The sequence below is a fragment of the Moschus berezovskii genome, chromosome 7 (genome assembly GCF_049115385.1).
Source record: "Moschus berezovskii isolate FMDL1 chromosome 7, NW_MosBer_1.0, whole genome shotgun sequence".
NCBI lineage: Eukaryota > Metazoa > Chordata > Mammalia > Artiodactyla > Moschidae > Moschus > Moschus berezovskii.
The window spans coordinates 10,949,978-10,973,881 of NC_142466.1; the positions used below are offsets into that span (position 1 = coordinate 10,949,978).

General features: G+C 42.0%; 2 protein-coding genes across 6 annotated transcripts in view; one reads left to right on the forward strand and one right to left on the reverse strand.

Annotated features, from left to right (window-relative positions):
- GALNT7 (polypeptide N-acetylgalactosaminyltransferase 7) overlaps positions 1-10,616 on the forward strand; it is a 140,958-nt gene extending 130,342 nt beyond the window's left edge. Inside the window, exons 9-12 of one of the 4 annotated variants that reach the window (XM_055428019.2) lie at positions 481-699; positions 2,924-3,022; positions 3,875-4,003; positions 8,204-10,616. In XM_055428019.2, coding sequence (XP_055283994.2) covers positions 481-699; positions 2,924-3,022; positions 3,875-4,003; positions 8,204-8,341 — 585 coding nt within the window. In that variant the 3' untranslated portion in view covers positions 8,342-10,616. The other 3 variants (XM_055428018.2, XM_088837813.1, XM_055428020.2) reach the window with 3 other exon arrangements.
- A 7,409-nt stretch (positions 10,617-18,025) lies between these two features.
- On the reverse strand, positions 18,026-20,756 carry HMGB2 (high mobility group box 2). Of its 2 annotated transcripts, none has more exons than XM_055428022.2 (5): positions 20,616-20,756; positions 20,079-20,262; positions 19,680-19,825; positions 19,420-19,594; positions 18,026-18,566 (listed from the first exon to the last, which is right to left on the reverse strand). In XM_055428022.2, the coding sequence occupies exons 2-5, from the start codon at positions 20,226-20,228 to the stop codon at positions 18,408-18,410; spliced, it is 630 nt and encodes a 209-aa protein (XP_055283997.1). In that variant the 5' UTR covers positions 20,229-20,262; positions 20,616-20,756; the 3' UTR covers positions 18,026-18,407. The 2 variants fall into 2 exon arrangements, with proteins under 2 accessions (XP_055283997.1, XP_088693940.1); XM_088837814.1 differs by lacking the exon at positions 20,616-20,756 and adding an exon at positions 20,509-20,527.
- Between the last annotated feature and the right edge of the window lie 3,148 nt (positions 20,757-23,904).

The following is a 23,904-nucleotide window of genomic DNA, read 5'->3' on the forward strand; positions in this document are numbered from 1 at the left end:
TCAGCAGGAGAGAACATATTATCTTAGAGTGTGTAACCGTTTTAGGGCTTTCCAGGTGGTGCAGTGGTAAAGAACCTGCCTGCCGATGCAGGAAACGCAGGTTTAATCCCTAAGACGGAAGATCCCCTAGAGAAGGAAATGGCAGCCCACTCCAGTGTTCTTGCCTGGAGAATCTCATGGACAGAGGAGCCTGGTGGGCTACTGTCCACGGGGTCACAGAGTCAGACACGACCAAGCGACTGAGCACGCACGCACATGTGACCTTCAGCGCAGGGACACCAGATTCGGTGTCTGCCACTCTTTGGTTGAACACTCATGACAGTGACATGTCAGGGTCATGAACTTGCTTGCACACACTGATTTAAATATACAGTCATCTTGAAGCGAGTTTGTCATATTTCATATGTCAGGAAGAGACTGTTTATGATAGCACAAATATTTTTATTGTTTTATATTAATGTTAATTTCTTTTTTCCCCAGAATTACGTTAGGGTTGTGGAGGTCTGGTGGGATGAGTACAAAGACTACTTCTACGCCAGCCGCCCTGAATCGAAGGCCCTAGCGTACGGGGACATATCAGAGCTGAAGAAGTTTCGAGAAGATCACAACTGTAAGAGTTTCAAATGGTTCATGGAAGAAATAGCTTACGACATCACTTCACACTACCCTCTGCCGCCCAAAAATGTCGACTGGGGAGAAGTAAGTGTCAGCTGGGTGGTCGTGTATGTGTTTGGAGACTGAGCTCAGGAGAAAGCAGGGCAAGACGGAAATGTTGGGGAATTTGAGGCGGGGAGGTTTGGTGGAAAACAAGGCAAGTGAGTGGAGGGTGTGGGCCAGGCAGACAGCTAGTTTGGTTTTATCAAGTTGGCCAGAAAGTTCGTTTGGGTTTTCCATGCAATGTCATAGGAAACCCGAATGAACTTTTTGGCCAAACCCGCTATTTGCCCAGCAAACTGGGTGGCAGCCACGGTGAAGAGGTTGCCAGTGAGGGTGCACGGGGCGGGGTCAGGAGGGCACACATGGCCTGGTAGACACCCCATTGGGCTGTCCAGGAGACCTCAGGCCCAGAAAGGAGGCTACATGTAGATCTAAGGATGAAACGTGTATTTGGAGCCTGCAGCGTGTTTCACAGGGCTGAGGGAGCAGAATGCAGAGGTAAGAGGCTGGGTCTTTCCCTGAGGAGCCCCAGCACTTAGGGAAGCAGACAGAGCGAAGGGGCCTGACCTGGTGGGTAGGAGACCAGCAGTGTGGGTAGCAGGATGTGCTCGACTCTCTCTGCCCCTCTGTCCTAACAGTTCTCTGTCCCGTATTTCCGGCTTCTATTATGATGAGCTGTGTCTTAACTCCCAGCTGGACCAGAGCCCCTGAAAGCCGAGACTGCATTTTGGTTTGGTTATCTTTTGCTCTCCGGAATTCCTCACGAGCCTAGAGCCTTCTGTGTGGAAGGGATGAATTCTTTGGTGAGCTTGCCCAGTAGAGAACTCAGGGCCCACCCTTCACATGCTGACGGCTCTCAGATGTCCACCTTTAACCCAGACCTCTGTCCCAGATCCCCGACAAGCACATCCAGCTGCCAGCGGATGCCAATAGTGATCTCTAATCAAGTTACAAATCTGTAGTAGTATCTTCTAAAAGGGAGAAGATTGTTTTTGTACAAAACATGCATTCCAGAGATGGAAGCACATGTTTGCCACGTACTTACAACATATGCAGTTTTTCCATAGGTGGTCTGTATTATTTAATTTGTCAGCTGTAGCTTGACTTCCCCCATTTGACTCAGTGGTAAAGAATCCACCTGCCAAAACTAGAGATGCCGGAAACCCGGGTTCGATCCCTGGGTGGGAAGTATACCCTGAAGAAGGAAATGGCAACCCACTCCAGTATTCTTGCCTGGAGAATCCCATGGACAGAGGAGCCTGGTGGGCTACAGACCATGGGGTCTCAAGGAATCGGACACGACTGAGCACACACATTATTTATTATTACCAACAATGTCCACAGTCAGAGAGGAGCCTCACTGCCCTGCCTGCTGGTCACAGCTACCACTCCACCCCGCCGTGAACACCAGCCCCTGGATACAGCTGTCAGGAGTGGGAGCCATGCTTCCCAGGCTCACTGATAGACTAGATTCTTAGGGCCAGTGTCTGTGACCTCTGTAGTCCGGTCCCTTTGCTCTAGCTGCTTCTCATGAATCTGAAATGGTACTAATGGTATTTTTTTATTTCTTTCTTCTGTTGTCTTTTATCAAAATTTATAGGTCAAGGTCCTTCATTGAAATGAGCCCCCTACCTCAGCCTCAAGACAAGAAACATGTGCTTCCAGCAACCACCATAAGTGGTTTCACGCTATCTAACCAGTGGCTTTTTAAATTAATTAATTAATTTTTATCATTGTTATTATGTTTTGGCTGGGCCGGGTCTTGGCTGCTACTCGGGGTTTTCTCCAGTTGCCGCCCGTGGGGGCTGCCCTCTGGTTGTGGTGCATGGGCGTCTCATTGCAGTGGCTTCTCTTGTTGGGGAGCACAGGCCTAGTTGCTCCTCAGTGTGTGGAATCGTCCTGGGCCAGGGATCAAACCCGTGTCCCCAGAATTGGCAGGTGGACTTCTGTCCACTGTACCACCGGGAAAGTCCCAACCAATGACTTTTCAAGTATGAACAATCTTATAAATCTGGGAACAACAGGAAACCCTCTCTGTCTCTTTGCATGTAACAAAATTGCTTCACAAATAAATATGATAAGTAGGAAAAAAAAAGACCATAAGTGGTTTGAGAGATGACTATAGCTCTGTGTTCCCAGAGGCCTGACAAGACAGTAGGTGCCAGGCTGCACATACCCCACCCTCCATGTGGACCTCTGACCTCCTGCTAGAGCTTATCAGAATCTAAACCGTTACCGCCTGTGACCCTTTGTTCATTTTTTTCAGATCAGAGGCTTTGAAACTGTGTACTGCATCGACAGCATGGGGAAGACAAATGGAGGCTTTGTGGAGCTGGGCCCCTGCCATAGGATGGGTGGGAATCAGGTACACCTCTGTCTCCAGGCTTCCAGATGCAGTTGGTGTACACTGGGAGCCAATGAGCTGATGCAGCACAGGCTTTAGCCTGGTTTTCAGTTTAGTAACTGTGATTGTTTGATGAAGTAAACATTCTGTGAAAAACCAACAGTGCTGAAGCATTTGCTTAAATGAGGGGATAAGAGCAGTTTTTACATAAGCAACCGCAATCCAGAATTTGTGTCTCATATAAGAAACTAGAATGTATTCTTGCTTGAATGTATAATTGTGTAAGCCTCACTCCCTAACAGTTTGTTCAGATATCGTTCAGTGTTCCACTTATTACCCCCAAGAAGCTGGGATGCTATTGCCAGTCGTGTTCCCAGGTGGTTTAGATGGTTAAAAACTCTGCCTGGAGACTGGGGTTCATTCTCTAGGTTGGGAAGATCCCCTGGAGGAGGAAATGGCAACCCACTCCGGTATTCTTGCCTGGGAAATCCCATGGACAAAGGAGATTGGCAAACTACAGTCCATGGGATTGCAAAGAGTCAGACATGACTGAGAACAGCAACCACGTATTTTCTTCCCTGCCTATGTGAGTGTTTTTCTTGTCTCTAATTTAGATGGTGATACATTATCAGGTCTGTTTCCACATTTTCATTTTCTTACACTATTGGTGTAATTAACATCTTAACGACCGATTCTGTATCTAAAAGGCTAAAGAACATAAGCTTTTAATAGTTAGAAGTGGTCTTCACTACCATCAAAATGAGTAATTCCTGTCTTTGGACTTGCAGTTCTGAACATACAGAAATGTGATAGAGAAATAGGGTAGTCATAGAGTCTAATTATAAGAGTTGAGTTTCTTTCTTTTTTAAATAGCTTTTCCGAATCAACGAAGCCAATCAACTCATGCAGTACGACCAGTGTTTGACGAAGGGGCCTGATGGATCCAAAGTTATGATCACACACTGCAATCTGAATGAATTTAAGGAATGGCAGTACTTCAAGGTATTCTGCATCTTAGTTCTGAAATATATGCTGTTCCATTTTAATAACACCTACCACATGGAATTGAGACATGGAAACCTTAAAACCTGCATTCTCACTGGCTTGCATTTCCCTCTCATTTTCCTGATCACTGGAGAATCACCGTTCGATAACAGAGTACCCCTTTTATTCTCCAGTACAATATCATCACGGATGGGCACCACCCAGGGTCCATGCAGACCCGCTGCTCATTTATCCACACAGGGAATCTGGGGTTCCCTGAGGCAGTCATCACCATTGTTCTAATATCAAAATCTGATCTTTTTAATCTAAGTGATAATACATATAATTTTAATGAATGGCTCATTTATATATACCTATGTATAATGCCTAGAAAATCCCATGGATGGAGGAGCCTGGTAGGCTGCAGTCCGTGGGGTCGCTAAGGGTCGGACACGACTGAGCGACTTCACTTTCACTTTTCACTTTCCACTTTCACACATTGGAGAAGGAAATGGCAACCCACTCCAGTGTTCTTGCCTGGAGAATCCCAGGGACGGGGGAGCCTGGTGGGCTTCCGTCTATGGGGTCACACAGAGTCGGACACGACTGAAGTGATTTAGCAGCAGCAGCAGCAGCATGTATAATGAATGGCTCCTTTAGTTATAATAACTTTTAAAATATTGCTGCCTGTTGTCCAGCAGGTGGCGATAGAGATGAACAGGTAACATGTTGGATTCCAGGCTTCACAGCTTCTCCTCCTGGCTGTTAAATGCAGGATATGTGTTGCCTGTTGCTTGTGTTAAAGGCCCCATTTAGTTCTTCATTTGACTCTGTGGGAGCAGTGTTTCTATTTCAGGTGTGAATTTTCAGTGTTGTATGCCAAGTTGAGGATTCCAACATTCGAATGGTCCCCTTTATAATTTTCAAAGTCTAGACTTGGCTAAAGTAAATCAATTTATTGAGAAACAAAAAGCTGAAAAAGCTCCCCTAGACTGAAAGAAGCTGGCGGCCCTTGACTTTCTCTACACATCTTGTATTGGTTGTCATGCCCTCCCTGTCGGAAAACACTTGTTTCCCATATAGTGACGATGTTAATGTCCTAGCTGAATATTCCCAGTTATGGGAAGTATATATGTTGCATAGATAATTACCAAGAAGCAGTAAGTTTGTGTCCATTGCTGATGGTAGGAAGGAGAAGATTAATATAACTCCCAGAGAACAGACCATTTATTTCCACAAAGAAAGCAGTAAAGCCTAGGGGTGAGTAAGGACAATATTAGTTAACTAGTAAAAGAAGGTTAACAGATGCAAAACAATATGAGAAGAAATGGGTAAAAAATGGAAAGCACATATTTTAGATACTATATATTAAAGGGCACAGCACCGAATATCAGTTTGTGCATCAGATGTTACTATTAATAAATATTCACTGGGGCCTTTCAAAAAATAGCTAAAGCCCATCATACTATAATGGAAGAGAAGGGAAAAATGTAGAAATAAAAATAAGCAAAACAGGGCGTCCCTGGTGACTCAGTGGTAAAGAATCCACCTGCCAAAGCAGGAGACGCAGGTTTGATCCCTGATCCGGGAAGACCCCACTGCCACAGAGCAACAAAGCCTGCGCGCCACAGCTGCTGAGTCTGTGCGCCAGAGCCTTGGAGCCCAGATGCGGCAACCGCTGAACCCCATGCACCCTAGAGCCCGGGCTCCACAAGAGAAGCCACCCCAGTGAGAAGCCTACTCACCACGACTAGAGAAGAGAATGCTGGTGCCCTGCAAGGAAGACCCAGCACGGTCAAAAATAATAAATAAGAAGCAAAAAACAAGCTATTAAAGAAATAAAATGCCACAGGATAGGGAAAGAGAGATTAATAGGAGGCTTTATTTCTGGTGAGTTTCGGGTAGGACGTGTCACTGCCCGGGATCTTGAGGTGTGATAAGGCTTTTCATGGAGGGTAAATGAGGTGACGAGTGAGCAGAGTCGTAGCGTCTTAGTGTAGAGAATTCTCGGAGCTGTGTGCTTTCTGGTTCCCTAAGTTGTTCTCCATGGGAAAGAGTATGGAACTTTTTATGGTCTTTGGGGAGTGACCGACATTAGCTGAGGGTCACAGTGATAGGAAGCAGTGGGGACATTTAGGAACATAATTCTGGAAACATTGTCAAGTCTAGACTGGTGAGCAGGAGGCCAGCTCAGCAGTTCTCACTCGGCTCCTCTGGACCTGTGTACGTCCTTACTAACTGCTGACATGCTCCCAGGGAAATTTGTTATGCAGCTTACAGCTAATGGGGTTTCTGAATTGGGAATTAAACCTGAGAACTGTTATGAGTATTGATGTATGTATTCGTGTAAAAGTAACACTCATAACCCTGTTACATGTTAATATAAATAACACTTTTAATGAAAAATAGCTATTTTCCGCACCACAATGAGAAGAGTGGCATTGTTTTATAGTTTGATAAATGCCTTTAGTCTCTGGTTTAATAGAACTCTGGATTCCTACTCTGCTTCTGCATTTAGTTTGATGAGAGATGTTCTAGTTGAGTATCCGAGGAAATTCCAGCCTTGCCTAGACATGCAGTTTGAAAACACGGGCTAATTTAATAGCCTTTTCAGATAATTGTGCTGCACAAGTGTATAGATGGTGGTTCCTTTTTATCCATTCATTTATTTATAGATGTGCTGGGTCTCCATAGCCGTGCCCAGGCTTTCTCTTGTTGCTGTGAGTAGGGGATCCGCTCTAGCTGTGCTGTGCGGGCTTCTCATTGCTGACCACAGGCTCCAGGTGCCCAGGTTTCAAACAGCTGTGGCTCCTGGACCCCAGAGCACGGGCTTCAGGAGTTGCGGTGCACTTCTGGAGTTGCCAGGGGTTGTTGCTCCACCACATGTGGGATCTTCCCAGATCAGGGGACCTGTGTCCCTTGCATTAGCAGGCAGATCCCTAGCCACTGTACCACCAGGGACGTGCCAGGAGTTTCTTAAAAGTTATTTGCAGTGTGGAATCTGGAATCCCTATCAGTGAACATTTTGTCCTCTGTTGCATTAAACCCACTTGTCTGTCTTAAACTTCAAGTGGATCTTTGTAACATCACACTTTCACAGCTTGGCTCACTGAGTCATGCAGATCTTCCAAATGATGGCACATTTCATCATGCACTGCCCTGAAATCACAAATATAACCACTTTTCACCAGAAAAGTCTTTAAATCTTGTGATGCTGTCACATTCTTGATGATGGATACAAGTTTTCCAAAACTCAAATTTTTGCTTGAAAACTTAGGTTTTATCAATGGCAACAAATAACCGTCAGCTTTATATTGTTTTTCTTTTCCCCTTGAAATGACAGGCTCACTATATTTTCTGTAAAATGTCTCCCCAGCCCCAAGTTTGCATAATTGTAATCTGCCTGCGATTTGTCCTTTCAAGTCACATGACAAGAAAAGGCACTCGTTCAGCCCTCAAGTCCAGCAACTGCCCATGTTCTGGCCATTCTTACCTACTGTCTCTCAGGGTCAAGACTTAATAAAACTAACACATTTTACTGCTTCATCAAGGACATTCTCAAACTGGCTTTTTTTCTAATTGTGAGTCTGTGGCCGTGGAGAATGTGACCACTTGGTTGATGCTACAGCTCCAGCTCTTTGACCCAGCATGGCTTTTGCACAGTCTGTATAAATGTCCATACAGTGGAAAAGGCAGTTAGGGTCTTTGTATTATTAGGAAATTTTTTCGACTCTATAGACCCAATCTTAGCTAGTCTGAGGACTGCTCTCAGAGGTGAATTGAAGGAACCTCCAGCAAGTGACAAGGACTCGACTAAGGCAAGGGTGGTGGAGATGGGAAAGGGTACAAGCCCAAGTCCCTGCAAATGTCTGTGTTCAGCGACTCAAAGGAAGGAAGGAGGGCACATAGCCTGAGCTGTGCTGTCCTAAGCTCAGGAGAGCTGGGTTAGCGGGTAGGAACTAGAGGAGCTGGTCTGGAGGGGAAGATGATGAACTTAAGTTTGTATGTGTTGAATTGGAGGTACCCGCAGTACATCATGCCTGAACAACAAAAGGATGTAGAAGACTGATGAGAGAAACCCAGAGTCTGGGGTGAAGCTGGTTCATGCCTGACCAACTTGCTTGAATTGTCTTCTTACGAAAGCCAGAAGGTGACCTGTCTAATGTCAGTGATAACACAGAGCTCACGTGTAACACTGTGTTTCCCTGTGTTTTCCAGAACCTGCACAGACTGACTCATATTCCTTCCGGAAAGTGCTTGGATCGCTCAGAGGTCCTCCATCAAGTGTTCATCTCCGACTGTGACTCCAGCAAAATGACTCAAAAGTGGGAGATAAATAACATCCATAGTGTCTAGAAGGAATGAAAGAAATCAGTAACCTACCTACTGACATGTAAACTTATACAGGACTGAGAGCCGCCTGAAACCTGCTGCAACTATTGTTTCCTGTACAGCTCCAAACCCAGAGGCTCCCAGGGAGCCTGAGGACGTTGACAAACTGTGATTTTTACAATAACATGATCATCTGCAGTTACTGTTTACAAAACTGCTTTTACCTTAAACTTTGTAGATGTTTACATCTTTTTTGTTTTAAGATGTTGGTAATCTGTGCGTTTAGCTCTGTTTTATTTAGAACAGAGTTAAAAGCATCATTGTCTTCTTTGGGATAACACTCAGGGGTCTGAAAGGCAGTTTGATTTTTTTTTTTTAAACACACTTGAAAAAAAGGTTGGAGTAACCAGACTTTCCTATGTAACTTGGTGATTATCAGCCTGTTGTGTCTTTATTTAATTTTACATCTTTTTGAAGCACTGCCACAGGTTATTAGCCAAGGTGGCCTTCCTCCATGGTCATGCTGCTTTTTTGAAAGGTGAATTTCAACACATTTAGTGCCTCTTTCATTTCTTGGTATACTGTTTCAGGAGCTTTGAATGCAATTTGTAAGATGGTATTGATGGAATAGTTACCTGTCTGAGGACTGAATTTACTTGCTGCCATTTGCTCTGAAACTGAATGCTGTACGACTCAAAAAGGAAATGACAAGATGGAACATCCAGGGCTATTCTATAGAGGTTGAAGATTTGTGCGGCATTAACTCCTCTGCTTGTCAGCATTCCATTGCCCTCTGTCAGTCCCAACTCCTAAGGCAGGAGGGGGGGCCTACTAACTTGAGAAAAAATGTCCTCTGACATTGAGGATTGGCTTTTCCCCATTACCTGTCACTTTAGAAAACTATAAATATTTCTCAGTTTTGAAACCTTGAAATGAGAGTAACACAAATAACACAACACCACTGTAAACACATCAAAGGTTTGTTCTAACCAAGGTGAGAATTTCCAAACCCTTGTTGGATTAAGCCTTACAAGACTACTGTGTGTTATAATCTAAGCTGTGCAATTTATAACGTCAAGGGTGAATGGACCTTTCATTTATTTCTTCATGAAATTCACTGCACAGTCTTTCAATTTTAAAAAAGTCTATTGAAAAATACAGTTCATGAACAAATATGAACTTCTTTCTGTCCAATTATCTGTGAGTTCCCTAGTGGTTTTTTTTTAGGAAGCATATCTCTGTTAGTATTTTTCCAGTGAAAAGAAGACTTGTTTGAATTCACACATTTATTGAGATAGTACCTACAAGAGGAAGACCAAATACTGCAAGTGGTCAGTTGATTTTAATATCTAAATAGTCTCTTATTCCCCACCAGACTAAAATGCTCCATCAGAGGCAAAAAAATAAATAAATAAAAAGGAAATTAATGAGGCAGGGAATGGCAAGTAAGTTAAAGACTGATCCTGTTATCATGATCAATGGAAGGAATTCACAGACTACTACCAGAGAAAAATATATTTCACTAAAGCTTAAAAAAGAAAACAGAAAAGAGCACCTACATTTATTTATAAAGAAAAGCCTACAAACTTGCTTCTTCCAAGCTGAGCTCTTAAATTTGGAGAGTCAAAGTTAACCATCTTAAACAGAGTTTTGTTTATAATTTTGAATCGTCAATTTGTATTTTGCTCCTGATCTCCGATCAACCATTTGAGCTTTCATTCATCTCTAGGGATGTTTAAAAAGGAATACATTTCTATGCCTATATAATTGCAAAATAAATCAACCATAAGTACGAAACTAAGAGAATTGGTATTTAATACTCGTGTGTTTGCAGGTAGGTCGCATTTTCCTTGTTGAATAGATTATAACCTTGTTAACTATGCATAGGCCTAAGAACAGTGGCACAGAAACTGTGCATGTAAATTTTAAATGGGTATTTTGTGCAATTCGTTAAGATACTCTATAAAAAATGACTCTATATATTGAAATCAGAAACCTTACCAAACACGAAAAACATCAGAAGCTGCTGCCATAATGACTATTTTCTACTGTAGGCTGTTTTGGAAGTAATTCCATATCCTTGCTTTGTAAGTTGGTAATATCACTATGCATTTCTACACATTTTATAAATTTGATTTATGCAGATTTTGATACACTGTATGTTTCTGTAGAAATTGTATAAATATTCAAAATTTTATTAGGGGTAAATTTGAGAAGTTTATGTATATCTTAATTCTGGGTTGCTTGTTTTTTAGGTGAGAAATAAATAAAATATTGTATTTTAATCCATGGGTTTGTTTTTTGTTTTTTTTAGTACTTGTAATCCTTTTTATATATATCTAAACACTGCATGTTTGAAATAATTACTTGATTTTATTGTTTATAAGGGGCTTCCCAGATGGCGCAGCAGTAAAGAATCTACCTACGAATGCAAGAGATGCTGGTTCGATCCCTGGGTCAGGAAGATCCCCTGAAGAAGGAAATGGCAACCCACTCCAGTACTCTTGCCTGGAAAATTCCATGGACAGAGGAGCCTGTCAGGGCTTACAGTCCATGTGGTTGCAAAGAGTCAAATATGACTGAGAACACACACACATTGTTTGCAAGATACAGTAGTATTGGTGCTTTAGAACTATGGTGCTGGAGAAAACTAAGAGTCCCTTGGACAGCAAGGAGATCAAACCAGTCAATCCTAAAGGAAACAACCCTGAATATTCATTGCAAGGACTGATACTGAAGCTGAAGCTCCAATACTTTGGCCACCTAATTCGAAGAGCCAGCTCGTCAGAAAAGACCCTGATGCTGGGAAGGATTCAGAGCAAGAGAAGGGGGCGACAGGTGAGATGGTTGGATGGCATCACTGACTCAGCTGACATGAGTTTGAGCAAACACTGCGAGACAGTGCAGGACAGGGAAGCCTGGTGTGCTGCAGTTCACGGGGTTGCAGAGAGTCAGACACAACTTAGCGACTGAATAACAGCAACAACAGTATGTTGAGTATATGCTTGAGTGTTGGTTAGAATTTGCTTCGAATACTCAGAGCTTATATCTAAGAAGGAAACATAAAGACTTATTTTTGCCTCTGGTTGCTTATGTATAGCAGTTTTTTAAAGTCACTTACCAAATACAAAACACAACCCCAGCAACATATATCTTTCTTGGCAGTGTATTCTCCTATACCATTGCCTATTAAAACCAAAAATGTAAGTAAAGTCTTTACAATCTTCTAGATCAACTAGAAAAGGAAGCCTTCCCAAATGAAGTGAGAAATGGGCTGTAGGACCTCATAGCACAGCCCATGACACCTCGAGAGAAGGTACTGCTGCCAGCATTCCAGTAAGTGGCTATGTTGGTTTGGGAAACTCTCTCAGCCATTGTGGCTTCACTTCTCAGCTGCTGTGCCTGAAAAAGTGACAGAGCACCATTCTGGAGTGAATGTGAGCTCATTTATTTCCTTACAGTCTTTTACAGGGATGTAGGACTATATATCATCATTTCTAGACAAGCTGTGTGTTGGTTTTGTTTTTTTTTTTTGATCCACTTATAATTCAATGGAAGACCATGACAAGTACATGACCTGAGCCTGACGGCTAATAGATCAGTAATTGGGTATATGAATATTCATCCATGTGGAAAGCACTTTTAGAAGTACCAAGCCCTATGAGGATGCTTATTATTCATTAGAATCTGTTGAAAAAAAGATTGGATAAAAGAATGATTTGGGAGGAGCACTGTCCCTGGGATTAGAGGTTAACAGAAGGGTTGTTTCTAAGCTAAATTCAATAATTGCTTTGCCAATCTCAATTTTAAGGTTTTGAAATGCCAATAACTGTGATTGGTGTGTTTCACTTTTGTAAGTGGATCAGGCCTTGGGCGTCTGAGCAGTGGTGGGATGAGGGCTCCTTAATTCTCATAACAGAATGTTTACAACCTGGTCATATGAATAGCATATACAGTGGACTTGACTGTATTGGAATCCCTGTTTCATTACAAATTACTTGTGTTACCCTGGCAAGTTATCAGTGCTTCTCTATGCCTCAGTTTTCCCATTAGTAAGATGAAGGAAATAACAGTGCCTATTTCATAGGCTTTTTGTCAGGATTGTATGAGTTAACATACCTGAAATGCTTACAGTAGTTCCTGTCATGTAGTCAGAGTAATATAAATGGTACCTATTGTTATCTGGTTTCAAAGTCTTAAAATCGGTCTTTAATCAGAAGAACTAAGACAGCTATACTGCAGACCCTCTAGGGCTATGTGTATGTGTGTGTGCCTGTTTCATATGCGACATGTCATCGCCTCCACTTTCCAAGTGAAGAGTTTAAGATCATAACTTAAGCTTCTCACACTGGGGTTGAAATGGTTATCCACAAGGGAATAAATTGTTACCTCTACCTCCACCATGTATAGAATGTAATTTTCAGTTGTCTACTTTATAATTTAACTGTGCATCTGGAAGAACATCTAAGAACATTCTTTCAGTTATCTTTAAATGAAATTTCTCTGGGGCTTTTGATATAAGCACATAAACTCCAGTTGTCTTAATGATTAAGTGCCCAAAACAAAACAAACTTTCCGTAAAAAATAGAGATGAATAGACTTCCCTGTCTGGCCATGGCATAGTAATTGTTCCCATCCTCAACAGTATGCTGTTGTCCTAAACGGCTATAAAACTGGACAAAGAAATATGCAGCAGCTGTTTTCAGGAACTGGGTAACAGGCAAAGCAGACTGTGATAACGTAAGAGAAAGGAAGCACACAGGGTGAACCCTGGTTCAGCATGTCCATCTGCCTGAAGAACTTTCCCAACCACCACTGAGGAAAGCAGGGCTCAAGCCTTGGTGAAACAACCCAGCTGAGGAGGCTGCCCGAGCCAGCTGGGGTTTACAGGACAAGATCACTAGAGGGGGCTGTGCTTGAAAGCCAGGAGAACTGTATAGCAATTTTTATACCAGTGTCATTTATAACAGCAAAAACTCCAGGAACAACCTAAATATCCATCAACAGGAGAGTGGACCAATTGTGGTATTATTGCACAATAGACTGTTACAAGGCAATGAACATGAATGAACTGGTTATAAACAAGATAGTAGGGCAGTGTTGAGTGAAAAAGGCAATTCCCAAAAGACTTCATTCAACAAATATGCTTTGTGAAATCAAAGACAACTAAAATTACAGTAAGTCACACATGAATATGTGATCAAATATATGTGGATAAATAATATGGGATTAATAAGTGGTTAATTTATGGTTGCTGCTAAGTCACTTCAGTCGTGTCCAACTCTGTGTGACCCCATAGACGGATGCCCACCAGGCTCCCCTGTCCCTGGGATTCTCCAGCAAGAACACTGGAGTGGGTTGCCATTTCACCAGAGGGTAAAGGGAAGAGGTGAATGACAAATTAGGGGTGTGGGATTAACAAACTAGGTAAAAATTGATAAGCAACAAGAATCTACCATATAGCACAGGGAATTATACCCAATATCTTGTAACAACCTATAATGGAATTTGATCTGCCAAATAACTGAATTCACTATGCTGTACACCTTAAACTTAATACAGTATTGTAAATCAACTATACTTTAAAAAAAAAAAAGTTAACTTGTTCAAATTCCCAAATTTAGTATTGAAGTCAAGGACATAGCTCCAGTATTGAGTATTCCCAGAGCTCTGTGGGAGGAATTTCTATTGTATTTTCCACATAACTAGTTTTCCTCTCCACTTAGAGAGTTAAGAATCTCAGAAGTGACTCTGGTAGTCTTATTATGACAACTATAATATATATACATGTTATCATGCATACTTTTAGTTAATATTTTTCTTACCACCAAGAGAAGTGTCTTGGACTTATTGCCTCATTTAATGTTCAGAAAAAGAAAAATCTGATTTTAACATCTGAGGAAACTGAAAGGTTACACGTCAGGTCTGATGTTACCAAACTGACCAGAAAAAAGATCCCTGGGACCTCCCAGTGGTTAAGATTCCATGCTTCTACTGCAGGGGGATCAGGTTTGATGCCTAGTCAGGGAACTAAGATCTCACATGCTGCATGGCATAGCCAAAAAATAGAAAGAAAAAAAAAATTTAATTAAAAAAATAATTCACTTAAAAAGAGAAACTGAGCCCTATTCAAACTGATCTGATTCTCAATATAAGCTCATCAGCTCACTTTTTTGAAATCAGCTCACTCTTAATTTCTTTCATAACGTTTTTTCTTTGTATTTTAGTTCTCTGTATAAGCTGTCTCAGCTTTACTGCAGAAATATAGAGAATTGAAGAATAACACATGAATATGATTGAATTGCAGTTTTGCTTAAAAGTTGTTTCAACGTGAAACACTATTTGTGCTCCTGAGCCGGTATTCTATTAGCTATGGTAACTCCGAAGATGAGGCTAAGAGACAGTTGGGCCAAGTCCTGAAGAACAAAGGCCCAGGAGCCCAGTGACATTCCATTTAGACTTCAGAGACTGTACAACAGGATAAGAAGTTAGATGAGTTTCCATACAGGGTGAGGGTTTCTAGACAACTGGGAAAATAATGCTTAGCTGGGAGGCCTGTACATAAACTTTTCCCAACAGCCCTAACTCAAGTAAATATTAATATTACATTTCCGTACACCAATTTATAGAAGTAACCAATCCATGACCCGTGACAGAATCTTACCTACAGACATGTTTTCTTTGAAATCAAGATTTGAATTCACTGCCAATGTTTACGATTCAGACTTCACATTTTTAAAAATATCTAGAATTCTGGTTCCACTTAAAATTTTGGGAGATTTGGGATCTTAGACGTATATTTCCATTTAGCAACAGGACTGAGCTGAACAGTAGCTGTCACTTTTACCCTGGGCATTTATGCTTACAAATGTTTATAGATCACCTGCTCTTCCTGGCATGATGTGTACACAAATGACTTATTTCTACAGATGTTTTATTTTTAAAAGGACTGTATCTTATGCACTGGCAAAACAGGTCCTTTAGCTTTCTTCTTGCTATTCCCCAATAAATAGTCATTACTGCTTTGTCAACATTTTTAATGGCATGTAATGAAGTTAGCTTTAAGATAATGCTGTTTGTGCTAAGACAAACATGGTTTACTACTTATAGTAAATGATTTCTGTTGAAAAGCAGAATACAAAAATGCTTACTGTCTTGCATTGAGCAAGTTTGCAAGTTACTGCTTTGATACGTAAGGCACCTTAGGATCTCCTAACCCAGCTTTTATAGAAGACCAAAAGTAGTGGCTACCATCTGGAAAGAAACTTGAGACCCTACTTCAGTTCTTGTACCAAAATAAATTTCAAAAGGATCAAAGATTTAATAATAATAAGAAGAAAGCAAAGCTAACTTTGGGAAAGGTCTCCCAAGGCCACTAAAGAATAAATTTGCCTCATAAAAATAAATCTTTGCATGAAAACAAGCATCATAAAGTCAAACGACAACAAAGAAAAAATACCAATATTTACAATGCATGTCACAAAGGGTCATTTTCCTTATTTCCCGCAAATGACTAAAAAAGACCAATGAGACAGAAGGCCATGGGAAATACAAATGGCTCTTTAACATAAAAATATGCTAAATTCATAATAGGAGGAACCATTTTTTATATATCAGGATAGCAAAGATTAAGTTTGAGACTGATAACATTGCTGAGGAAACAAGACACTCTGAAACAGTTATTGCTGTGGAGTATGTTTCAGTACAACTTCTGAGCGCCATTTTGGCAAATTTCAGCAAGTTAACAGCTGGAGAGCAGGTACCAGCGTATACCAAGTACAGGTTTTAACTATTGTAATTAGCACATTTTTTAATGTGCAAACTTTTAAATGCTTTTTATAGAAATTTCTGAAATCATACATACAAGATATTCATGGCAATGTTCTTAAAGCAAAAAAATTCAAACATAACCATCTTTAGGGAACCGGTTAAATTATGATCATTCAGTGGGGTATTATGCAGATAGATATTGAAGTAAAATGTGGCAGTTCTGTTGTGCCAAGAACCTAAAATGAGAATTAAGGGGCAGGACAACATATGTAGTAAGCTTCCTTTGTGACTATTGTGCTTCTGTCTCTCCTGAAGGATGTTATCATTGTACTCCTGGAGTTGCCTCTTGGGAGAAGCTGGTAGTTGGAAATCAAGATTGTAAACTACCCACTATCTAGCCCATTTACGTATATATGAATTGTTTTTAAAAACGGGGGTATGGTCTTCATAAGCACACCCCCCAAGTACTGGTTGGTCTGGAATAGAACATGACTCTTATCCGTATTTTAATGCTTTCCAACATAACCACTCCTTGAAGTCATTTAGTCTTAAAAACAAGGGTGTTGCAAATTTTGATCAACGCTTAAGAGAAAATATAAAATGAGGACTCATCTCAAATGCTGAGATTAAGCAGCAGCTCATTTTTTAAAAATGTGTCATTCTTAGCTTACACATTTAAAATGTATTTCATTTAAAGAACAAAATGAAAGTAGTACCCAAAAATCCCCAAAAGTGACAAGGAACCTGATAGGTCTACTTCATGGATCAAATTTTAAAGAAATCTTTAACTTTCACTGTATTTCAATTTTAGAAACTAGTATCTTTTCTAAGTGTTAAGGACTGTTGTAAATACAGTACTTGTGAATACATTCTTGTTTAATCATTAGAACACTTTGAAGTAGATATTGACCCCATATACAAATGGAGAGAAATAAACCCAGAGGCAAAGTCCACACAGCAATTATTTGGTATGGCTGGGGACTTGGGATCCAGATGTGGGTATGTCTTTAGAAAACTTTACCACACGTTTTAGTGTTAAGTCACCTAACATCAGGAAATAGTTTTTAAACACATAAAACTAGTTTTTATGATTGGCAAAGGCCCCCAAATAACAACTGTGACATGATAATGGAGGGCCATCACTAAGAAGTTTGAAGATTTTACCTGAGTACATCTGCTCTGGGAATTATGCTAATAACTTACACCTCCCATTTAACCATGTTATGTAAGAAATAAATCTTAAAATACTCTGAGTATGGCATAAGATAACCAAGGCTCCCATGGTTGGGTATTAAGAATTTTGGTTTCTATTGTAAAAACTAGAGTATGTAACCAAGATTGTCAGGTTTAACTGTCAAACTATCAACAAATAGGTTTCTTCTATACTCCTCCAGCCAACACTTGGTCAACTTTCACTAATAACTTGATAATGATTTGAAATAGTTACCTAATTCAAATACAAGCAACTGCTTTCTCAAATGAGCATTTCTTAATAACTGCTTTCACCTGTAAATAGAAATCCTAGTGGAATTTCATCTTGTTATCATGGAAAATCACAATAATCATCTCAAAAGCTTTCTTGGGTTAGTTACCCAGAATTCTAGGCTTAAGACCACACTGAGTTTTGAAATCTTAAAATGTCAACTAAAAAGAAAAAACCCAAGGGACAAGTTAGCTAACAAATGAACATAAATGTCGAGAACAAAACTTGCTCAGTGTATAAGACTGCATAAATTTTTAAAGTTCATTAAATTCCAGAATTGATTTTTAAAGAACACTTTGTGTAAATATGAATATGGGCATGTTTGACTTTTAACAAAACATTTTACTAAATCAACCATATCTAAGAACTATTAGGGAGGAAGACAAAAAAAGTGATATGGCTCCAGACCATGAAAGTAAAAGCTAATTTAGCATATAAGACAAGGACAATAGGAATAATATATATAATTTTATTACAAAATTAAAAAAAAAATGCAACATTCTCGTTCTAGAAAACCCAAATTTTGCTATTGATGCTAATTTCTGAGTTTGCTGTGCTACCATACACAAGTCAAGAAATTAAAGAAACCATTAAATATTTAGAAACATTTAACATCAGAAGCTTGAAAATCTAACTGTATGTAGTAGCCCCTCAAAAAGCCACAACTTGCATTTTTAAAAAAGTATTTTCTCTACAAAGAATCTTATCAGCTATACAAAAATCTGTACAGTTTTTATACTGAAGCTAATATTGAGCTGCACTTGAATTCACATTCTTAGCAAAACAACTGCCTGAGCACACACGCACACTCCACACACATCATTACAAGATAGCCATTTATTCCTCATCTTCTTCCTCCTCCTCCTCATCTTCGTCTTCTTCCTCCTCTTCTTCCTCCTCATCTTCTGGTTCATTCTTCTTCTTGGAGCCTGTCGGCCTGCCAGGGCCCTTTTTTCCCGCTTCACTCTTGCCCTTGGCACGGTATGCAGCAATATCCTGAAATAGTTAAAAAAAATAAAATCAGCATCCGGTGTCATTACCCAACCGTGAAAACCACTAAGTTGTAAACAATCTGCGATTATTGGCCAATAACCCCAATGACAGTCTAAAACTCGGGTTTTGAGAGCGTTTGATGCCCCTAGGTCTTAGAAAGCTAATGATTTAAAATAACTGGGGTGTATTAGACTGATGTCAGTACTTTCACTACCGTTATCTGTTAATCTCACAAAGCCCACCCCCTAACTTCACATCTTAGATACATCTACAAAAAACATTTGGCCCTTCAGTCTTCTCAAATAAGAGACCTATTTTACTACAAATGAATCTGAATGCACCAACCTACCAATGCTATAGACATTAGTGCTGCTGCTGCTAAGTCACTTCAGTCGTGTCCGACTCTGTGTGACCCCATAGACGGAAGCCCACCAGGCTCCCCCGTCCCTGGGATTCTCCAGGCAAGAACGCTGGAGTGGGTTGCCATTTCCTTCTCCAATGTGTGAAAGTGAAAAGCTAAAGTGAAGTCGCTCAGTCGTGTCTGACCCTTAGCGACCCCACGGACTGCAGCCTACCAAGCTCCTCCATCCATGGGATTTTCTAGGCAAGAGTACTGGAGTGGCTTGCCATTGCCTTCGGCTACAGACATTGGTTTCGGTCAAAAGAAAAGTTTCAATTAGCTTGTGTTGCCTAAGTGTACAATTCTCACTACATCTTTTGAAAACAAAGCCGAAAACCATTAACACAGAACTATGTATAGCTCCCAAATTTCTACAGCTTCTATTTCTAACATACCGATTTAGAAAATATCTACTGGATTTCACACTGGCTTAAAATAAAAGTGAGGACAACACACCTTTTCGTATTTCTCCTTTAGCTTAGCTGCTTTCTGTTCATACGGCTGTTTATCTTTGGCTGACTGCTCAGACCACATTTCACCCAATTTTTTTGCAGTATCCCCAATGGATAAGCCAGGGTGTTCGCTTTTGATCTTTGGGCGATGTTCGGAGCAAAACAGGAAGAAGGCAGATCTAAAAGGAAGGAACAGAGTTGTAATAACCTGAATGAAAAAAATGGGGGAGGAGGGCAATTCGGTTGGTTTTAAAACACACTTACGGAGGCCTTTTCGGAGCGTTGGGATCTTTTTTCTTTCCCTTCTTGTCACCTTTAGGAGGGACATAATTTTTCATCTCCCTGTCGTAGCGAGCTTTGTCACTTTTTGCCATGTCTTCGAACTTGGACTTTTCCTTGGCCGACATAGTCTGTAAGCACAAAAATAGTAGTGAATATATAGCAGGACCCGAAACCCGTATCCGTCTCCAAAAGAGCATGATCCTCTTTAGCTCCCGGTTTTCCTCAGTAAGGACCATTTTGCCTCAGTCACCTTAAAATATATAAGCACCGTAAGTCCTGTACTTCAAACTCGTAATAAAACATGCGCGCGCGTCAGTCGCGAGGAGAAGTTCAAAGTCACGGCCACCCGCCCGCGTGAGGACCCCGGGCGCCCCGGCTCACCTTCCATCTCTCGGAACACTTCTTGGAAAACTCTGCGAAATTGACTGAGGAGTCGGGGTGCTTCTTCTTGTGCTCCTCGCGGCAGGTCTGCACGAAGAAGGCGTACGAAGACATCTTGCCCCGCGGCTTGTTGGGGTCGCCCTTCCCCATGATGCTGCTGCTGCGGCGGAGGCGGCGTGTCCACCTGGCGGGAGAGCGGTCGAGCGCTGGCGGGCGGGGCTGCTTCCCGCCCAAACGCCCCCGCCCTCCCCCCGCCACACTCGCGAGCCTGCCGCCCGCCCCAGCCTAGCCCTTCCTGACAGGAAAGCCCCAGGCTTCCACGCCGCGAGCCGCGTTCCCAGATGCCGCCTCGCGCCCCGCGTTCAAAAGACTCCGGAGCCGGGCCCGGCCGAGCTTCCCGCCTCCGCAGCCCGGCCCGTCAGGCCCGCACCCGGAAACCACCACCGGGGCTCGTCCCCAGCAGCCGCGGCGCCCCAGCAAGCCGTGACGGAAGGAGGCCAGCCGACCGCGCACCCGGGGCCCGCCGCAGGCTCTTGCCTGGCGAAAGATTTTCCTCAGAGTTCCGCGCAGCGGCCGCGTCTGACCGCGACGCTGCTGCCCCGGCTCCGGCGTGAACTGGTTCGTCGCTAACGCAATCCTCCGCCTCTTGTTTTGCAGACTTCTCCGCGCCACGGTAACTTGACGAGCCGGGTCACAGGCCACACCCCCGCCGCTCCGATTGGCCCTGGGGATTATTCAAACTCTAGGAGGCCCCGCCCCCTCACCAAGACGGCTTTCTATTGGTCGGTATGTCTTCAGGTCCGTCCCCCAGGCCGCAGCCTAGCAGGTTCGGTGGGTCGCCCGGGTCGTTAACTCCCAGACCCGTTAGAACCGGTCAGGAGAGGAATGTGCTACTCGATTCTGATTGGCGGCCAGAAGAGGGTTTGAAAAATGGCGGGCCTGGCGCTGACTGGCTGAGGCAGGCGGCGGGGGGCGTGGCTGGCCCGCGGGGTAAACCCAGCCAGATTTAAAAATTCCCAGTCGCGAGCCGCAAGGCAGATCTTCCGGGTTCGCGGGATTTGGTTTGCCGCCGCTAAGGCGGCAGAAGTAGCGTTTCTGGTGGCCCCGACGGCTGCCCCGTCCTGTTTTTCCCCCCGCCCAGCGCGGCCCGCAGCCCTGGCTCCCAGCTCGGTGGTCGCCGCCCCATCCAGAGAATAACAAATGGGCAGGATGAGGAGCGTGCGCTGCGGCCAACGGCCAGCCCCGCCGGGTGTCGCAGAGGCTTGGGTAGGACCAGAGGAAGACGGGTTTCGCGGACCGGGGAGGGGTGGGGGGGAGATGTTCCCGACCCCTCGGGGCTATAGCCACGCCTGTGAGGTCCCTGCGGAACCCCTCTTCCCTCTTCCTTTGTCTGGGCGTCATATTCCGGGGTAAACGGGGCCGCCGGTAGGCGGTGTCTTCCCGGCCCCGCCCCTGCATCCGGGCCTAGTTCCCGGACCGCGAGCCCGGGGCTAGGTCCACACCTCGCAACCATCCTTCACCCATCACCCCTCACCCGATCGCTCCGCCGAAGGTTCTAAGCCCGGCCTTAAGGCCCTCTCGCTGTCACCGCCATGCTCCCTGTCCGGTCCCTGCAATGCGGTCGTTTTTAAAACCTTCCTGTCGAAGATCCCGTGAACGCTCTGCACCCCCCACCGCATTTAAGCGTGCCCTGTCGTTTCAACGGTTCTCCAAGCGCAAGTTAAGAACCTTCGTTTTAGTTTCTGGTGCGAGCGCATCCGAGCGACCTTAACTTACTGCTTCCAGGCGTCACCAGTCGCCCTTCCCGGGGTAGGAGGACGTTGACTGACATCTTAAGCTATTTCTGTGTCGTATTTAGCTTGGTTATTTTTCCTGTTGGCCCATATGTTACAGTGATAGTTGGTTTCAACAGATTTTAAATAATCTGTTGTTTTTTTTCAGTAAGTTCGCTGGCGTTTGTTAGACTGCGTGCTCCTATTTGGTTTGTATACGGTTATCCTACTCGGTTGAACCTCAGTTCCAGCAGCTATTTACCTAGATTTATTAATAAAAACTAGGTTTTTGAAAACGGAAATGGATGTTAGTTGCATAGTGTTATGCATGTACTTAGTATCACTGAGTTTAAAAATAAATTTGAAAACTAAGGCATTAGTGATCTTTTTTGTTGCTATTTGAATATGATTTCTTATTTAAATTTGGATTTTTGTTTGTTTTTATAGCACAATTGTAACTGACCTTATTTGACAATAGGGTCATTGCAAACGTAATTAGTTACGATGAGGTCATACTGGAACTGGGTGGACCTCTAATCTAATATGACTAGTATGCTTGTAAGAAGAAAGGTTAAGTTTGGCTATAGAGTCAGGCATGGAGGTAAGACGATGTGAAAAGACACAGAGAGTTGGGACAAACTGTAGTATTTGCTATTTGAAGTACTATTTGTAATTGGCATATTACGATGTAACATTGGTCTTCATTTCCAACTTAAAACGCCTAAAAATGCCTAACAGGTTTTTAGATTTGTGAATTTTAGTTGAAATGTATTTTATGATGTTACTAAACCCGCAGAAATATTGAAATATTTCAGAGAACTTATTCACTGTACATTTAATTTATTTTATTTATAAAAGTTATGAACTGTAGAAAGTTTTACTTGTTGGGTCAGATGCTTGTTGCTTCAAATGCTTGTTGCATTTGAAGTGCTAGTTACAAGAAAATCAAATACCTTCAATGTATAAATGCTATTAAGTTTTTAAAGGACTCTGGAATATAAGTAAGTTTGTTTAAAGAAATTTAGTCTGTTCAACTTGAAAAAAATAAATAAATAAAATTGGAAAAAAAAAACAAAAAACAATGCATAGTACAGGGAATTATATTCAGTATACTGTGACAAACCATAACAGAAAGGAATATGAAATATATATATACTTGTATATATGTATGTATATAACTGAACCACTTTGCTATACAGAAGAAATAAACACAACACTGTAAAAAAATAAATAAATAAATGAAAAGACACAGAGAGGATGGCCATCTACAAGCTAAGGAAAGGGTCTGGAATAGATCTTTCTCTTACAACCATCAGAAGGAGTCAACCCTGCTGACACGTTTCCATTCTTTATTCCATCACAGCAAAGAACAGGAAAACGTTTCTATATTTAGTCTACTTCACTCTGCTGTACTTCCTGATCTAAAAGTAACATTGAGATGTGCAATGAAGTCATAAATGAAATAAGGTTTAAGTGAGATCTAGACAGTGGTTGGTTACAGAAGAGTTTTTTTTTAATAGAAACTATATAGAGAATCTGGTATGGACAGAGGACCCTAGCAGGCCACATTCCATAGAGTCACAAAGAGCCGGATCAGACTAAGCAACTGAGCAAGTGCATCAGATGATGAGTTGGATCACACACACAAAAATCTTAATCCCAAATGTTGTTTAGAAAGAATGGATTAAATATACAAAAGGCCTAGTTCACTATTATGAATTACTTAGTATATTCACTATGCCATTAGTCATACTATTGTGACTTTATCAGAAAACTGAAATGTCCTTTGAAGAGATAGTACTAAAGATGTTTCTCATTTTGCTTCTAATCCTGCAATGGTTGTGAATGGGAAAATAAGATTGTATTTCTAAAGAAAAGGTGGTCAACTTTAAAGCCATTTCTTTTCAGAAACATCAGTTTTGTATATTCCAAAACTAATTTTCCAGATTTGTTTTTTTTTAAATACTGGCATCTTTCTAAAAGATGATAAAGAGGAAAGTGTTTATGTTTTTTATTTTTAAATAATGTATAAATTACAGTCCAACAAGGGTTGT

What these genes read in the sequence shown, in the direction of transcription:
- HMGB2 (XM_055428022.2), bottom strand. Translation starts at nt 20,228, where the DNA reads ATGGGGAAGGGCGACCCCAACAAGCCGCGGGGCAAGATGTCTTCGTAC. An exon ending in AACGCTCCGAAAAGGCCTCC is followed by an intron (nt 19,595 to 19,679) that starts GTAAGTGTGTTT and finishes CCTTCCTTTTAG; the next exon opens with ATCTGCCTTCTTCCTGTTTT. An exon ending in TAAAGGAGAAATACGAAAAG is followed by an intron (nt 18,567 to 19,419) that starts GTGTGTTGTCCT and finishes TAACTATTTCAG; the next exon opens with GATATTGCTGCATACCGTGC.